Raw genomic sequence first — 19,094 nt, 5'->3', positions numbered from 1 at the left:
AAATGATCTTTATTTTAAAATCAAATTGGTCTGGAGACTTCAAGAAATAAGATCTAGTAACCAAGGTGAAGATGAGTAATTATTCATAGTTCACTGATTTGTTTATTAAATCAGTGTCTATTTAGCAGGAGGCTTCAACCTTGTCCAGTGTCTCCATGTGGTCAGCATACTGGGAGTTCTCTGTAGTCATTGCCACAAAAGTGAGGGTAATGCTGACCGCTGAACCCACCCAGAGCCCATCAGATCCGTGTGGCTTCCAGGCAGGCCACCTGGTAGCAGGTTGGGAATACAGTTAGATTCAGTAAACTTCAGGGGCTCAAGTGCCTGCTTTTGTAACAAGCTGCCAGGTGAGGCTGCATTCAGGCGCAAGGCCCACCGTTGGTGTTGCAGGTGTCTGAGTTCCGCAAAGCAAGAGCTGGTTCAGGGTCGTCACTAGTCTGGAGAATAATGGATGTGCCGGGGAGGTTTGTACCTCCCATATCCTGAAGGACAGTCAGTCAGGACCAGCAGTGAACTGGGGAGAAGTGGGAAGACTCTGAGCACACCCAGGCAGAAGCCATCAGACCCCCACAGGTTAGCCAATGCACAGAGCGCTCAGTTGGCTCTGAGGAACTGGTTTAATTTTCATGGACGAGTCTTTCAGTGTAGCTGGGATGACCCTCTACTCTCAGGTATCCTTGTTAAACATAAATATAAAGATGAGCATTCAAATTCCAGTAATGAGAGGAAGTTGTTCAGCAGGGTGATTAGCTAGAGGGTGAATGGGGATGTTATTTTAGATGGGAGGTTGGTGGGCTTCTCTCTGGAAGGTGATGCTTGAGCTGTAAGCCCTGGATGACGAAAAGAGGCCAGCCAAGGGAAGATCAAGGAAGAATATTTGGGGCAAAAGAACAGAAAGTTCAAAGGCCCCGAGGTTGTCGAAGGGACATCAGTAGGGCCAGGATGGAAAGACTGTGAACATGGGGTGATGGGAGTTGGTGAGATATGAGGTTAGGGTTTCAGCCAGAGCAGATCAGCAGGAAACCTTATTGGCACTCCGAAGACTTTGAGTTTTTCTTCGTCTTGTAGAAAGTCAGTGGTGGGATGTACACAGAGGAGGAGCGACAGGGTCAGTTTGAACATTTTAAAAGAGCCCTTTGATTGATGCCAGAGTGGTAGCTGATACCTCCACCACGTCCTATGGCTGTCATTCTTTCTTTGTGATGAGAACATTTAAGATCTACTTTCTCCGTGACTTGGATGTCTATAATACAGTGTTGTTGACTGTAAATGTAATACTGTGCGTGTGTCCCCAGGACCTACTCACCCTTGAACTGCATGTTTTGTGTCCTTTGACAAACGTCTCCCCATTTCTCCACCCCGGCTCCAGGGAACTGCCATTCCACTCAATTTCTACGAGTTGGAATTTTTACATTCCACGCAGAAGTGATATCATATATGTACACATCAGTGTCTTTCTTTGTATGGTTTGTCTCACCAGCATAATGCCCTCATGTGTGTGCATACACATACACATAGGAGATCTGTATATACAGATATGAACCCCTCTCCTTTGGGAAGACCTTGAGAAAGAAAGAGGAAAAAAAGGAGAAAGTCAAACTTGAAAACCAGGGTGATCATAAAAGGGACACGCAAAGTAGCCTTAACACACTAGCTAGCTAAAAATGGGCCAGCACTAAAAATCGGTGACTAAGGATTTCCCAATTAAAGATTGATTTATACTAAAAATATATTCTCACTAAAAAAAAGGTGATAGTGACTCAAAGTAATCTTTATGTAAAGTCTGATCAAAGAACAAGATAAAAAATACTGGTCTAGGTGAAAAGATAAATATCACTGGCATATTTTGTTTTTCTATTTCTCACTAGTTTTATAGTTATGCAGTTCCAGAGAGTTTCAGAGATGCTCCTAGTTAGTAAATTGTATAAATAGTCTCAAAGCCAGCAATCCTTTGGGATGGAAATCATATTCAAAGAGGAAATTTTTATTTTAAATTTAGAACTTCCCTTCTAGAAGGCTCAATGATATCAATATATTCAAAATTTTTATCTTTTCCTTGGGCAATTTTTACTAAAATCTGGCATTACAGTAAGTTTTTTTTTCCCCTAGAGCTCAAAGGCTCTTGGTGGTAGAATAGGAGTTTCCCTGAGTACAAGGGCCATTTCCTGTTCGATCCATTGTCTGCTGTTGCCTGCCATTGGCATCTGACAGATGTCTGTTCACTTAAGTGTTTAAATGTGATTGATCTGTAGAGAAATAAGCATTCAAAATTCAATATGGCCATAGCTCATGGCAAGGTCAATTGGATCAAGGAAGGTGGGGAGATGTCTTTAGAGATACATGGAGTGAGCAGATGCTAATAGTGTGAATGTAGTTGGGGTCATATTGGGATGTATAATAGAGGTTTTCATGCAGACAGCAAATATTCATGGAGCACCTACTAGGTATCCACCATTGGGGACCTAGGCACTGGCGTCTATGCTGTGAGTGAAACAAGTTCCTACCCTTATGATGTCATTTAAGCTTCACTGAGGGAGAAAATGAACAAATTCAGAACTGTTGGTGTTATGGGCTTCCCAGGTGGCTCAGTGGTAAAGAATCTGCCTGCCAATGCCTGAGAAGTGGTAGATGCAAGTTCGATCCCTGGGTCAGGAAGATACCCTGGAGGAGGAAATGGTAACCCACTCTAGTATTCTTGCCTAAAGAATCCTATGGACAAAGGAACCTGGTGGGCTACAGTCCATAGGGTCTCAAAGAGTGAGACGCAACTTAGCAACAACAAATAGGTATAAACAAGTAAAGCAGGTGACGAGGACCAGCGTGTGGAAGGAGTGGAGTTGCTGTTTTGTGCAGGGCTGTCCCCGAAGGCGGGCAGGTAAGAGAAAGTGAAAGTTGCTTCAGTCAAGTCTGACTCTTTGCCACCCCATGGGGTGTGGCCCACCGGGCTCCTCTGTCCATGGAATTCTCCAGGCAAGAGTACTGGAGTGGGTTGCCATTCCCTTCTCCAGGGGATCTTCCTGACCCAGGGACTGAACCCCAGTCTCCTACATTGCAGGCAGATTCTTTACCGTCTGAGCCACCAGGGAAGCCTGGTAGGTAGAGTGATACTTGATCAAAGGCCTGAGCGGGAAGAGGGAGCCTGGGAGGGGGACACAGCAGCATCCCTGGCAAGCCCCAGAAGCAGTCAGGAGGCTGTAGACGCTGGATCCCAGCAAGGGCAGGCGGGGGCCGGCTGAGAGGAGGGCAGGGCGGCTGCAGGAGGACTGGCGGGACGTTGCCAGGCCTTGGGAGTTGCCTCTGAGTGAGATAGGGAGCCGCTGGAGACTGTCGGAGAAATGATAAAAGAGTCTGTATATGCACTGGATCTAGAAAGAGGTGATATTTGAGCGAACCAAGAAGAGGCGACAGGACCATCTGAGAATGGAAAACGGCAGACCTAGAGGTGAGAGTACCCCAGGCTCACGGTGGGGGGATGATTTGGGTGGGCCGGAGCAGAGGATGCTTCTGGAGCAGGGTGGGGGTGAGGATGAAAACACCTCCAGACCATATGGTTTCCTTGTGACTCTGTGATCACAAGAAACCTTGGAGAGAAGTGTTCAGAGCACAGGGTGAGCCCGAGGAAACGTGCATCTAAGGAAACCACGAACAGCCTTTTGCACTCAGAATTGCCCGCCCAGCAGTTGTATCTGGGCCAGATTAAAGAAGGGGGGATTCTGGTGGGAAGGAGACCTGTGAGAGCATTACTGCAGCAGTTGGATCAGGGCTTCCTATCATGCCGCAGGGCTGGTCAGTAAGGAAATTCTGGAGTCGTGCAGTGCATCCATTTCTATGGGATATTTTGCTACTGGTAAAAAGTAAATAACATATTCACACCTATAGGCTTGGAAAGATGCCTATGGTGTATATATTGATAAAAGCAAATTGCAGGGTAATGCATATAAGAGCATCCCATTTAATCCATCAATAAAACCTCTCATGTGCGTGCGTGCATGTGTGCAAGTGTGTATGTGTGTCTGTATAAGCTTGGTATCAGTCAGGACCATCCAGGCTGTGCTTAGGGGTACCCAGGTCCTGCCAGCATCAAGGGTAGTGGCTCACTCACATGCCCACAGACCCAGGTGGGTCAGTCGAGGGGCTCTGTCCTTCCTTTGCGACCAAGACTGGGAGGCGCTCCATCCAATGTCATGTTTCCACGATTGCCAGGGAGGGAAGGGACTTGGGAAACTGTGCATTTGCTTTTAAAGTTTCCACCCACAAAGGACACGTATCATTTCTGGTTATGCTTCACTTGTCAAAGCAAGTCACATGGCCTCAGCTAATTTCAAAGAAATGCTCAATGCATTTCTACCATGTGCTGAGAAGGAGGAGAGCTAGAACTGTCTGGAAAAGAGTACTGATGGTTGCCAGGAGTGGGGAGGATGGGGTGGAATGGGCAGGAGGGAGGAAGGATGCTTACCTTGGGGAGAGTAGGGAGGGAAATTGTGGAAGCGGGTTTCTTACTGAATGGAAAGGTCTTCAGCCTGCCTGGTGGCCGTGACAGCAGAGAGGAGCAGTCAGATGCCAGACGCTGGAGTTCGGTAGTCAGAAGGTTTTTTTTTTGTTTTTTTTTTAAGTATGTATGTGTAGAATTGTCAGAACTGATTCTCAAACGTTGATGCCTGGGTTGATTGGAGAGGAAGGCGTCCTGAGTCGAACTGAGTTACCAGGTAAGAGGAACAGGTTTAAGAACATAAAGGACAGTCTCGTAGTTGGTTTGAAACTTGTGGAGCTTGAAAGTCAAGTGGACCTTCAAGGGGAAGATAACGCATGTCTTGCAAAAGGCGGATGCTGGACCAGAGTTAAGAGAAACTCTCGAAATGATTCTGTTGAGATGAGGGCTGTCTCTTCAGATCCGGTGCTCATGTGGGTTTCTGTATAGTGTCCAGAACCGGATTGGTCCTCCCCTCTGTCTCCAGCCTCTGGACAGAGACACATCCAAGGGGAATCAGTGGTGGAAATGTCCCCATGGTAACATGGAAACCCAAGTGCCTGCATTCAACATTTTGGAGTTTATACCCACTCACTTTTGTAGATGTGCCAGATCCATTATGGTTTTACATATGGCCCTATTTGAAGTTGTTTTGGAAAGCAGGCTAAAAAAAATAAAGTCCTCTGGGATTAATAAAAAGTGCAGACTGTCCCCACCGTGGGTCTTGAAACGGTACTAAGCTCTTTCCCTCTAGTCTGCCGAATGCAGCTGGGCATCACTCACTGAGCTCCCAAAACTTGGCTCCTGAAATGCTGCCACTAAAATCCAAAACTTAATTGAATATGGCTTGCTTAATTGACCTTTAACAGTTTCATTTTGTCATCCAAAAGTGAATAACAGGAGCAACCACATGTATTGGGAAAACCAACCGCCTCTATTTTTTCCATTTGGTTACTGCAGATAAGCTTGCCGTGTGCTTGCATTTCAAAGCTCAAACTGTTAGCAGAGTGTGTATTAATTGAAACCACGTTGGAGTTTAAAAGCTGTCCAAAATTAAGCTGTTCAAAAGTTTTGTTAATTTCAAAGAAATGCTAAAGGATTTTACATTAGAAGAAAAACCTGTAGTTGGCGAAGAGATTGTCTTTTGTAATTGTCAATTTTGATACCTGAACATATTTGTTTAATACCTCTTATAGCATGGCAGCCCACTCCAGTGTTCTTGCCTGGAGAATCCAATGGACAGAGGAGCCTGGCAGGCTATGGTCCTTAGGGTTGCAAAGAGTCAGACACAACTGAAGTGACTTAGCACACACATAGGATATGAGGGTTTGGCATAAATCCTATGTGTAGAAATAAAAATACCTTGATTGAAAGTCTTTCCTGTAAAGTTGCTGGATATTAGGGATTCCAAAGTAGGCTTAATTTTCTCACTGAGCTGGGATTGGGCAGCAGTTGTTTTTCTCATTCTTGAGAAAAACTTTCCCCTGTAGCTGAGTGGTTCTCAACCAGAGGCAGTGTTACGCCCTGGAAGACTCTTGAAGAGTGCAGGAGATGTGTTCAACTGTCACAGCTTTGAAGGTGGAATGTTATTGGCATCTAGTGGGTCAAGGCCGTGGATGCTGCTAACACATCCTGCAGCGCACAGTGTCCGTCATGAAGAATTCTCCAGCCTCAGGTGTCAGGAGTGTTGAGGCTGACACCCTGCCTAAGAGAATCTGCACAGCTACCTTTTGATTGTAATGCATGTTACAAGCTCCCATGACTGCAGGAAGGGAATCAAACCCAGTGTCCACCCAGGCTTCTCTTTGTTAAATCCAGAGCAGAGAATTTTGTCCATGTCCTTCATGTGAATTCACACCATCCGAACTCCAGCAGAGTAGCTCTGCCCCGGCTCTTAAGTCCTTCCCACTCTGTTGGGCTTCAGGATTCCTTAAAGTAACCCAAGGGCGTCCCTGGTTGCTCGGCAGTAAAGAATCCACCTGCCAATACAGGAGATGCGGGAGACTCAGGTTCCATCCCTGGGTTGGGAAGACCTCCTGGAGAAGGAAATGGCAACCCACTCCAGTATTCTTGCCTGGGAAGTCTCATGGACAGAGGAGCCTGGTGGGCTACAGTCCATGGGGTTGCAAAGAGTCAAACACAACTGAGTAACTAAACAACAAAATCAAAGTAACCTGGGTCATCCTGTAAAAGTGGGACAAGCTCTTTCCTTGGCCTCACTTGCTTTTTTGAGTGAAGACCTGTGTGCTGAATGAAGCTCACCAAATCCTCATGCTCCCTGTTTTTCTGACCTCGGTCTGGTCTCTTTTCCACTTGATTTACCACCTTTTTATCCCTTTTGATGTTCTGCTGCTTTTGTAATGAAAATGGCCTGTTTTATTACCTACTAAACCATTTTCTTTTCCATTCCAAACTTTCCTCTAAGCTGTTTCACATTGATTTTTTTTTATTGAGGTGACATTCACATGACATAAATTAGCCACTTTAAAGGAAAGAATTCAGTGGTTTTTTTAATGCATTCACAGTGTGCAGTATCCAGCTCTGTCTAGTTTCCAGAACATTCTCATCAAGCCCTTTTCCTGTTGAGAAGTTAATTCCCATTCCTCCTTGGCACAGCCCCTAAAAACCACCAATCTGCTTTCTGTATATAAATTTACTTATTCTGGATACTTCCTGTAAGTGGGATCATACAGTACTGGGTCTTTTGCCCTAGCTGTCTTTACCTAACCTACTGGTTTTGAGATTCATCCACATTGTAGCCTGTATCAGTACTGTCTTCCTTTTCAGGGCTGGATAGTATTCCATTGTGTGCATGGACCACATGTCATTTATCCTTTCATTGCAGATGAACATTTGTGTTGTTTCCTTCTTTTGAGTATTGTGGGTAGTGCTGTTATGAGCATGTGTGTACATGTATTTGTTTGAGTACTTGTTTTCAGTTCTCTACAGTATACATTTAGGAATGGAATTGCTGGGTCATATAGTAATTGTATGTTAAATCTTTGACATTCCCTCTAGGGGAATCGCCTCTGAGCTGCTTTATCTTGTTAATTTCATATTCCTGCTCTTTGCATCTACTTCAGCTGACTCCCCACAGATGGCAGCCATCCATTCTCCTTGGGTCTCTTCTTAAGATGCTGTGATAAAAAATGTAAAGAGTCCTGATACGTGTTCTAAAGCACAGATACTAAGCCCTGAGAGTTTGGAACCAGCTTTGCATCCATGCCCACGAGGTGCTCAGACTCACCTCATGTCTGCAGTGATTCAGATGTCAGAACTGGAAATCCCCAAATTTTGAAAAAGAACCTTTTTTTCCCCCCTTCCGTCACAACAGTTAGTCCTTCCTTGGGACCCAGTGGATTTATTTGCACATGCCTCCCTGTTCTATCGTAACAGTGTTTCTTGAGTGGCTGTGGTTCCTGGGGGCCTGTGAAGCCTGTGATGGGAAGGCGAGAGGGGGCCTTAGGAGCAGGGACACTCTGTGACTCTCACCGCCCTTCTCCCCCACCTCAGGTCTCCTTCTTCCTCTTCATCATCTTCGTGGTGTACACCATGCTGCCCTTCAACATGCGGGACGCCGTCATTGCCAGCGTGCTCACCTCCTCTTCTCACACCGTCGTGCTCAGCGTCTGCCTGTCTGCATCGCCGGGGGCTGAGGAGCACCTGGTCTGGCAGGTAGGTGCATCTCTGCCTCTGCACGGTGACCTTCCCCGTCCCTCTGGGGATGGGGCCAGTGCCTCACGCCTGCTCCAGGTGTGACTGTCGGCTGGTGCCTGGCAGGTGCTCCAGCTCTGCTTTCTGATGCTGACTCTGAGTATTGCTAATGGGTGGCCAGTTCCCCCTGTCTCTCTGCGGGTGGAATCGGCAGTCACTTAGCAATCGGCAATGGTGAAATTGGAAATGGCAGTTCCATTTTGCTGATTTGATTGTTAAAAGCTGTTACTATGCATTATAATTTAGCACTCTTATTTTTAGAGTGAAGCAACTTATATAATTAAATTCATGATTCCCTCCCATCTCCCTCTCTGAGAGATATCCAAAACCCCGTCTTTATAGAGGACAAAAGAGTTCTCTATTTCTTAATCCTCTGGCAAGTCCAAGGACATACAAAATAGTTTCTTAAAATGCTTCAGCAGAAAAGTTAGCTTTACTGCTAAATGGCGTTTCCACAAAGCCTTTCTATTTAATTAGTTTAAAGCATTTAAAAAGCCATTTAATTTCCTGTTGTGTACATCTGTAAACACGAGGGGCAGTGGTTTGGGCTTATTCTTAACAGTCTCTTTTTTTACCTATAAAAAGCATGTTTTATTCTGCTCTGTTGGAATCAAATGTAACAAATGCAGCCTGTGTTCAAAACGCAGTGGATCTGAGAGGAGTGGTTATGAACAGCACTGTTGTTGAAAGGGGGATTTTAGATGTGGGTCTCTTGAGCCCTGTGGGTCTGAGAAACCAGTTTGTCCTTCACTTGGTGGAGCGTTTTATTTGGAAACTTGAGATGGAAATGGAGGCTTACCCTTGGGTCTGTAGTAATTGCTCTTAGTTGGAAAGCTTTCCAGGGACCCCTTTTCTCAATAGTCCTCTCCTAGTGCTCATAACAAACATTCATTAAAAGTAGCCTGAGCATTTGTGAGATGTCCTTTGTGGGCAGTGAGTGAGGGTGAAGCTCATGACTTAGCACTGTGGGTGTCAGCTTTACAATGACTTGTTTGGATTTTACTAGGAACGGTCCACTCCAGGGAGTGGAGGAAACACTTTCTTCCCTGTGACCGAGCAGAGTAGACACTTATCAGTAACCTGCATCTCCAGAGACACACACAGTGGCTGGTCAGTAACTAATCAAATGAAAGAAAGAAGGTGGGTGTTTTATGAAAAGAAGAAATAATCCAGCCATGCCTGGGAAGAGGTGAAAGAAATGCTCCTTTTTACCTGAGTTCTGCCCCAGATTTTACTTTTTTTTTTTTTTTTCTGCATTTCAGAGCCTCCCATGAGGATATTCGTGGGGCATTCCTCCCATAAATTCCATTCTTTCATCTTCCATTAAGTAGAGTCATTAAGCTCCACCTTAGGTGGTCACATGCAGGTCAGGGTGATGGGTATGTTTTATGTAGGAATGAGTACATAATAATTTATGTAATGATATTATGTAACAATAACAATTCACTTTGCCAGTTTACACTATAAAAGTCACTGCAGGAAAGTCCTGGTTACACAGGCAACAGGGCACACAAACATATTTCCCAGCTCACAGCATCTTCCTGGTCTCGGGTTACCTTGGAACACATCCCTTGAACATTTTGTACCTGTCTCTTCTGATTCTTCATGAATCAAGGAAGTGTCTGCTGGTGCAGATGTAATAGAGAAAATATCTGTGAGATGAGGATTGTGACACCTGCCTGTAAGGATCAAATAGGGTTAAAATAAAAGGAAAAAGGAAGTGATTTGCAAAGAACCTGGCATATTTTAGATATCAAGTACTATGTTGAGTTTTTTTTTTAAGCACAGTTGTTTTTTTTGCATTGGTTAAAAAAAATATGGTTAAGGATGTAATCTTAAAGTTTTTATTTTCTCAATCTCCAAAACCAACAAAGAAAAATACTTCTTATCACTGGACAGGCAGAGATAGGATGATTCGAGAATAACAAAAGAATAAAAATTCTTCATTCCGTAGTATTTCATATAAGCATAACATTGAAAGGAACAGAAGAATAAAAGGTCAGGTTTCCAGCCCCTCAGAAACAATTTCACAGTGATTTCAAGAGCTGAGAAAGGCGGAATATGCCGACGGCTTTCGAATGGAAGGTTCATAGGTAAACATCAAAGTAATGAAGTAGAAGAGTTTTAAGTGCATTTGGCCACTGCTAGAAATAGAACCTAAAAATAACACTGGTTTGTGATGTGAGGAAAACATTTTATGGACTCCCTTTTATGAAAAGTGTATAAAAGACAGAATGCTGTAGAGTAGATAGTTATATTGCTCTGGAGTAATTGTTTGAAGCAAAACTATTTAAAATAAAGATGATTGCTCTGATATAAAGAATAAGGTACCCATTGAGGGGGGCTTCCCAGGTGGCTCAGTGGTTAAGAATCCCCTTGCCAATGCAGAACATCTGGGTTTGATCCTTGGGTCAAGAAGGTTCCCTAGAGAAGGGAATGGCAACCCACGCCAGTGTTCTTGCCTGGGAAATTCCACAGATATATGAACCTTTACAGACCATGGGATTGGAAAAAAGTCACACATGACTGAGCAACTAAACAATAACATCGCATCCTTGATGATCAGCATCACCTTACCTTTAACGCTCCAAAGAAGCAGTGCACTTATTTAACATGGGTCCCTACTAATCATTTTTTGTTTCATTTTATTTTTTGGACATTGGCAATCCATTGATGGTATGTGGAAGTGAACTGAAAGTATTAATCACTCAGTCATGTCTGACTCTCTGCTACCCTGTGGATTGTAGTTCTCCAGGCTCCTCTGTCCTTGGAATTTTCCAGCCTAAACTACTTGAGTGGGTTGTCATCTCCTCCTCCAAGGAATCTTCCCGACCCAGGGATTGAACCCACATCTCCTATGTCTCCTGCACTGCAGGTGGATTCTTTGCCCGTGAGTCACTGGGGAAGCCCCATTTTGATGCCCATGTGGCCTCAGACATGTTCATTAGATGCCCCTCGGAGCTGTACCTTTGACTTGTTCCCGTGATTCTTTGAGCATTTCCTCAATTCCCAGCACAAGTTTTTTTGGTCTGCTCTTGTGCCCTCTCTGGCCTGGCTCTGAAGTCAGCCATCTCCCCAAGGAGCCCTGGGTCTCTTTGGTGAAGAATAACATTTCGCGGCAAGATCTGGGCTTTTGATCCTCCCATTGCCATTGGAGAGTCAGCACTCCCAGGCGAGGCCGCATGCTCCACCCCTCAGTTAATTCTCGTATCTGCTGACTTGTGAAACACCGTGACTTCACGATGATGCCTCCATTTCCAATCCAGTGTACATCTCCGGCCAGTTTTCTGTCTTTCCACTGAGGTTCTCTTGACCAACAGTGAAAAATATTTAGCTCTCGTGATTCTTAATGTATTTATTTATTCCATGAAACTGTGTGTGCGACCAGCCTTTTGTTTCAACTGTCAGCCCCTCCGCCTCCCGGTCACTTGGCCCAGCTTCCCTCCCTTCACCCTCCCCGCCCCCCATCCCCCTGCCGGGCTCCAACATCCTGTCCACGTGAGGCTGCACTTCCCCCGTCTGAGGCTCCATCCCCTGTACTTGACTTTGCCCGCGTAGATACCCTGCGCTCCTTTGTCACCTGGGCGGGTTTGGCTTCCTTCCCACATCCCCTGTTGGTACAGATGCGTCTTAGCAGCGCCTCACCTAAGGGCTAGGTCCTCGGTGATTCAGGCCGGAAGGAGAAGGACAGGAACGGAACCGGAAGGGACTGGGCCAGGAAGAGGAAGACAGCGGGTATGTTCTGGATGGACGTGACTGTGGAAGAAGAAGACATGTTTTTTTGCTTCCTCTTGGAGGTTCCCTGTGCACCGCTCTTGTCCCCTTTTCTTCTAAGTCTTTTCTGTCTTTTGTTTCCGAACCAGATGTCAAAGAAGAGTTTTTCTGGAATCTGAGCTTTTTTTAAGGGACTCTAGATTCCCTCAATAAAAAATGAAATACGTGGTTTCCATATGAGAAGACTTACAGGGAAGCCCATTTTGTACTGTCTGTCTAAAAAAGGATACTTTGTCTATCATAAACTTAGGATAGGCAGCAAACGTCCTTTACAATTCCTGATTAACACGAAAATACAGATTTTATCTGTATCAGTACGATAGCATGCATTTGCCTGAAAGTTTCATAAAAGCAGCAAGGAATCTTCTTTTTTTTTGGGGGGGGGGGGCTTCTGGTTATAGCAAGGCAAAGGGAAACTGAGGCTGGGAAAACAACATGAAACCTCCCCCGTCATGCCATGGTGCCTACCCCAGCTTGGACCTTGGCGGGGTGGCAGTTAGGCAGCCACTGGCAAGATGAGGGAGCTGGGAAGGGGTCTTGCCCCTTAGACAGGTCAGCTAGTCCATCAGTCAGGAGCCTGGTCCAGCCTGCAGCCTGCCCTTATGTAGCACTTACTCCACTCTGTATATATGTATCATGTCTGATTTTCTTTTGCTAAACTTTAGATCAGCATTGCCAACAGCAGGATACTGAGCCATGCTCAAGGAATTTGCAAATATCCCTATTTACACATTAACAATATTGCATTTTGTGTTTGAAATTTACTTAGGTTTCTTACATTTTCATGTCCGGGGGTCTTCCTAACATAGTTTGAATTTTCATTTTCTGTATGTTTTAATTTCCCATGAGAGAGGGAGGAATTTGAATATAGATTTCTTTTGCAAGCAGGTTATATGAGAATCCATATTTATTAAAGAAGATAAGATGAACAGTGCTTACTGATTTTCCAACAGGGTTACTCATTTTTCAGAGAAATTATATACACTTTCATGCAGTGCATACTTTATAAGTTGTGACACAACTTAAAACATTTTAGTTTGGACCTAAGCTAGAAAATGTAGCCTGTTATCTCTGGCACGTGTGCAGTTGGGAGTAATGCAGATTTGTTACATAACTGACTCTTTAACAGTATAATTCAGGAACTGTATATTGGAGTCTGGAATTAAATTGTATTTAGGATCTAATCTGAGGAGCTCAAAGGAAAGAGCAGGTTACCAGCTGCCCGGTTCCTGGATATGGAAGAAAATAATTGTTAGGAATTTGGAACTCCATTCCTACTGTTTATCTTTAGAGAAGCTTATGATATTAATATATTTCATGGGGGGGGGGGAAGAGACTGTATCACTGTTCATTTTGTGTAGCATCAGCTGTTGATTGAGCGTGATCCATAGGCCATTTGAACAGGCGCTCCTTTATCCATTCTAGAGACATTGTAATTTGGAAGGAGTGGGGTAAGCAAAGAGAAGAAGTAAAAACAGAAAAATACCTAATGTGATTAAGCCTTAAAGCAAATCAAGATGCACTTCACAATTCTGCCCTGGTTTCACATTTCCGTCCTTCCCCCAGCTGGACAATAAGCCCCATTCTCCTCTCAGTGGCAGGAACTTCACACCATCATCCCATCAGAGAGTTTGGTAGGAAAAGTGAAGAGCAGAATAGAAATAAGCACTCCCCTGCAGGATGCCAAATCATTTAAAAATGCTCTTTTTTCAGGACGTTTGAGGGAACCCTCCTACACTGTTGGTGGGATTAGAAACTGGTGCAGCCACTGTGGAGAACAATACTGAGGTTCCTTAGGAAACTAAAAATAGAGCTACCATATGATCCAGCAGTCCCACTGCTGGGCATTTATCAGGCGAAAACTACAATTCAAAAAAGTACACGCACCCCGGTGTTCATTGCAGTACTCCTTGCGATAGCCAAGACATGGAAACAATGTCCTTGTCCATTCACAAGTGAGTGGGTAAAGAAGATGTGGTCCATGTATACAATGGAATATCACTCTGCCATGAAAAAGATATTCATCTTTTTCCGTTCACAGCAGCATGGATGGACCTAGAGATTATCATGCTAACTAAGTTATGATACCACTTACATGTGGAATCTGAAAAAAAATAATATAAATAAGCTTAGTTACAAAACAGAAATAGGCTCACAGACATAAAAATCAAAGTATGGTTACCAAAGGGAAGGAGGAGAGGGAGGAATAAGTTAGGAGTTTGGGAGTAGTTTAGTCGCTAAGTCATGTCTGACTCTTGCGACCCCATGGACTGTAGCCTGCCAGGCTCCTCTGTCCATGGGATTCTCCAGGCAAAAATACTGGAGTTGGTTAGCCGTTTCCTTCTCCAGGGGATCTTCCCAACCCAGTAATTGAACCCGGGTCTCCTGCATTGCAGGCAGATTCTTTAATGACTGAGCTATGAGGGCAGCCCCATATATAAAATAGATAACCAATAAGGACCTACTGTATAGCACAGGGAACTATGTTCAATATCTTGTAACAACCTATAATGGAAAAGAATATGAAAAAAATATTTATAAACTGAATCACTTTGCTATACCCCTGAAATTGACACAACATTGTAAATCAACTGCACTTCAATAAAAAAGAGTGTGAAATAGAGAGGCTTCATGTTGGTAATTATTTGACTGTAATGATGGAGTGAGACCCAGGTTTATTTTCCAAAATTTGTGAGCCTGTTTTGGGGGAAGGGATAGAAGAAACAGGTGAAGGGAAGCCCTGTCAGACTGTAAGTTTGTCTCAGAGATTTGATCAAAGGAGCATAAAAAAGAAGGGTTTCTCTAAAAATGAAAAATGCCATCAATCACCCCAGAGCTGTCTCTGTCCTCTTCTTGAACTTGTCATCTGAGTTCTGTGCTTTCTGTTCATTCAAAGCAATGGATTCATGCCAAATGAGACTCATCATTAGAGACTGATTAAGTGGTGGCTGAATGGCACATTCCACTGACTAACATCTTAACAGGTGGCTTTCCTAGCACTTTCACAAACCCATGCATTTTTGTTACATGATATACAAAGATCTGAGGCTCTGTCTGTTTCAAATGTTTATTTTTGAGGGTGCTCTGTGAAAGATACTGATTTCTAGTTTTGAACCATCAGTGGTGCTATTTAAAACCCTTAAAGGACAATGGAAAACTCAGCCACCCCTATGGGGAGTCACACAAGACAGATTTATACTTCCAGGACAAATGGTGAACCTATTAAGTGTGTGAACTGGAAAGAATAATATATCTGCAGCTGGACTTAGGGAAGAACTTTCCTGTGGTTCTAAGCTATCTCTTTAAAGAGTAGAGAGCAGCCCAAGGAGTTGGTACAGTGGAGAGAGGATGTACACATAGTCACGGGGAGACAATTCAAGGAGAGACGGGTTGGAGATGCTCTTAGTTATATGTAAAGTGAGACTAATGATGATGACTTTTTTCTAGGGCAGCAGAGATGATTAAATGAGATGATAAATGAAAAGGATTTAACTGAGCCAGGTTCATGGTTAATGCATCAGTTAGTAATGCTCAGGTACTCAGTCATGTCCAACTTTTTGTGACCCCATGAACTGTAGCCCATCAGCTCCTCTGTCCCTGGGATTCTCCAGGAAAGAATACTGGAGTGGGTTGCTGTTTCCTCCTTAAGGGAATCTTCTTGGCCCAGGGATCGAACCTAGGTTTCTTATGTCTCCTGCATTGGCAGGATTCTATCACTAGCGCCACCTGGGATGCCAGGTAGTAAACAGAGTGTTAATAATAACTGCATGGTGATAGACTTACAACATCCTTATTATGTTATTGAAGTGCTGCAGACCAGACAAACTGGGAGCAGAAGGGGATGTATTAATACTTTGTATACATTTTTGCATCAATAATCATAGTGTGGCTTATATGAGAATAATATACATCAATTTTTACTTGCCCCGGGAGTTTCACTTTCAGGCTCACAGTACCTGGTGAGAAGGAGGTCCCAGCTGGAGTCAAGCCAGTTCAATTAAACTCCACTCAGCAACCTCCTGAACTTCCCCAGTGACTCAAAAGGTAAAGAATCGTCCTGCCGTGCAGGAAGCGCAGAAAATGTGGGTTTGATCCCTGGGTCAGGAAGATCCCCTGGAGAAGGGAATGGCAATCCAGTCCAGTATTCTTGCCTGGATAATCCCATAGACAGAGGAGCCTGGTGGGCTGCAGTGCATGGGATCGCAAAGAGTCAGACACGACTGAGCGATTATCACTGGGAGCTGTGAGATCCTGCTGGTCAGACTCTGGATTCATCACTTGTGGTCTCCTCAGCAGCTCCTGAGTGTCTTGACACAGCTGAGAATAGGGGATGGTGGACAGAGAGAGCACTTTGGTCTCAGGTGGAATATGGGTTTGGATTTGGTTTCTCCTACTTCATAGCTGCATATTTTGGACTGAAAGATCGACCACCAAGATCCCTTCTCAAAGAAAGACTGGTTGTTCAGCCTTTGAGGGTATTGTTAGCAGCAGAATTTCAGATCTTAGTCTCCGGGCTGCCTCAGCTTCACAGAGCTGCCTGCCAAGGTCGTGCCTTTCCATGGGTGGCCCATGTCCATGACTGATTGAGTAGGGGTATAAGTTCTCTCTTATAAGTTCTCTCTTATAAGTTCTCTCTCCTTTTGGTCCAATGCAGGACAATTCTAATTTCAGCTCCAGAATGTCTGTGAGTCTGTCTGGAGTTGTCAGACCTGCATCCCAACTCAGCTTCTCCCTCTATCAGTTCCCCAGTCCTTCCCTCTGACTGGGGGTTGATCCCAAGGGCACTTTCTCATAAACACTCAGCTGTGTTTCATATGTGCTTCCTAGAGAACCAAACTGCAGCATCACGTAAACTTGACCTGAGTCTTGAGTTGACGCAGTTTTCTCATCTCTGAAATGGCAGCAGTAACACCAGCCTCCCTAGGTAGTTGCTGGCCTTGGTGCTGATTAGATGACCTGGTGTATAAGGGAGAACCTGCTGTCAGGCTGGCCAGTCCAGTAGACAGCAGCAGCAAGGGTAATGTCTCTTGCCAAGTCTAAATGACTTTTACAGGCGCCCAGATAAAGGGAAACATAGACACACTTTGAGGATATATGTTAATCAAAGTCCAAATGATCTATGGAACGAAAGTTGCACCATACATACCTAGGACCCTCAGAGCCCAGGTCATGTCTGGTTGACCATCCTGTGGCATGTCCCATGTAGACTCAAGGCAGTGAACCCCATCCTGGTGAGGGGCTCAGAGGCCACACTACACCGCTGAGTGGAGTTCAGAAGCTCAGCTAATACCTGAGGACCGGTGCTTCTGTAGGTTGATGGAGCACCTGATTTTGGAAACCCAAGACACAGCTTGCTGCTTGTCAGGAGTGAGAGGGAGGAGTATGTAGGATCACTTGCCAGCTAGACATCTTGAACTCTTTCTCTGGAGTGTCTTGTTCCCTGGAGAAGCCCACTTCAGTTCCCCAGCCAACCTTGGTGATTGCTCAGCCAATGGTACCTTAATACATCGGATCTGATCGTCCTGCATCTCAGATTTGTGGTCCTGGAGATGTGCATGTATACAGTTCCATCTCTTTGCATCACTGCATCCACCCCCTCAGCTGGGATACTATATTGTCTTCCTGATGCTGCTGAAAAAATTACCATAAAGTTGGGTGCTTTCAACATCAGCAATTTCTTAATACTGGACTTCATCGTTTCACAAAAATCAAAACCAATTTGTGGCAGAGGTGGGTCCCCTGGAGGCTCTGTGGGAGAAGGTTTTCATGCCTCTTTCCTAGCTTCTGGTAGTTGCCAGAAATCCTTGGTGTACCCTGACTTGGGGCTTCAAACTCCAATCTTTGCTCCATCTTTATGTGGCCTGCTCTTAGTGTCTCTGCGTCTTACCCACCCCTTCTGTCTCTTATTGGGACACTGGCCATTGTTTTTAAGGCCCACTCTGATGATCACTCTGATGATCTCGTAGCAAAATCTTTAATTTAATTATACTTACAAAGACCCTTGGGTACTGGCTTCCCAGGTGGCCCTAGTGGTAAAGAACCCATCTGCCAATGCAGGAGACATAAGAGACTCAGGTTCGATCCCTGCATCAGGAAGATCCCCTGGAGGAGGAAATGGCAACCCACTCCAGTATGCTTGCCTGGAGAATCCCAGGGACAGAGGAGCCTGGTGGATTACAGTCCATGAGGTCACAAAGAGTCAGGTATGACTGAGTGATTTAGCACGTCCTATATGCCATTTGCTGCCTAGAGACCCTTACTCCAAAAAGGGGCAGTATGCTGAGGTTCCCAGTGGGCATAACTCGGGGACCTGTGTTCAAGCCACTTCCAATACCAGCCCCCATGGCTGGACAGCAGGTCCACTCCTCTCCTGCATGGCTTGCTACAGACCTTCCATGCTTTCTCCAGGATCAGAGTCTGTGAGGTTAGGTATTACTAAGCTCTGTGGTGTACAACATACAAAGATACCTCCCTGGATGATATTTATGGTAACACGTAGGAAAATAAAGCAAAACTAGAAGAATTTAGAATGAGGAAACATATGGGAATTGCACTCTTATTTAAACAGAACTCTCATCCATACGGCAATCAGCAAGGATTCCTGAGGATCACTTACAGATAGGTAGGGGAACTAAACATCTGCTCCCATTGGCTCTTTGCCCCATTGCAACAAAATAGGAGATATGGTCACATTTTTCTAAAAAGTTGAGATAAAAGGTTTCAGAAGGTTTTCAGTGAATACGCATCTTCCGGCCACTTTGAGTTTTCTCATTGTTTCTAGTAATTTTTCATTCGATAATCTTAGAATTTCCAGGTGTATAATCACATCATTTTCAAGTGAGTCTCCACTTTCTGATTTTTAAATCCACCTTTTCTTTCCAGTGGCATTGTTTAGTACCTCCAGAAAAAAACTAGCATTAATGTGGTGGGAATAGACACACTTGTCTTTTTGTGTGTGTGTTTGTGTGTGTTTTTTTAAAGTAGGGTTGATGTTTGTTCCTTAAATCAGCATGCTGGGTTTTGGGTTAAGTTAAATAAATATTATAATCTGAAGGATGTGACCATTTATTCTTATTCTGAGACATTTTCTGTTTTCATTTCCTTTAAACAATGATCTTGAACTTTTTCAAGAGAATTT

The 19,094-nt window shown here is 44.4% G+C and overlaps 1 protein-coding gene across 3 annotated transcripts in view; it reads left to right on the top strand.

Annotated features, from left to right (window-relative positions):
* Nucleotides 1-19,094, top strand: part of ADCY2 (adenylate cyclase 2) — a 442,181-nt gene that overhangs the window by 109,635 nt on the left and 313,452 nt on the right. For all 3 annotated transcript variants that reach the window (XM_043887179.1, XM_043887178.1, XM_043887177.1), the window contains exon 3: nt 7,982-8,143. In XM_043887179.1, coding sequence (XP_043743114.1) covers nt 7,982-8,143 — 162 coding nt within the window. The remainder of the gene's footprint in view (nt 1-7,981; nt 8,144-19,094) is intronic.

Source organism: Cervus elaphus, chromosome 25 (assembly GCF_910594005.1).
Source record: "Cervus elaphus chromosome 25, mCerEla1.1, whole genome shotgun sequence".
NCBI lineage: Eukaryota > Metazoa > Chordata > Mammalia > Artiodactyla > Cervidae > Cervus > Cervus elaphus.
The sequence above is the reverse complement of the archived record's forward strand: the minus strand, read 5'-3'. Positions and strand labels throughout refer to the sequence as shown.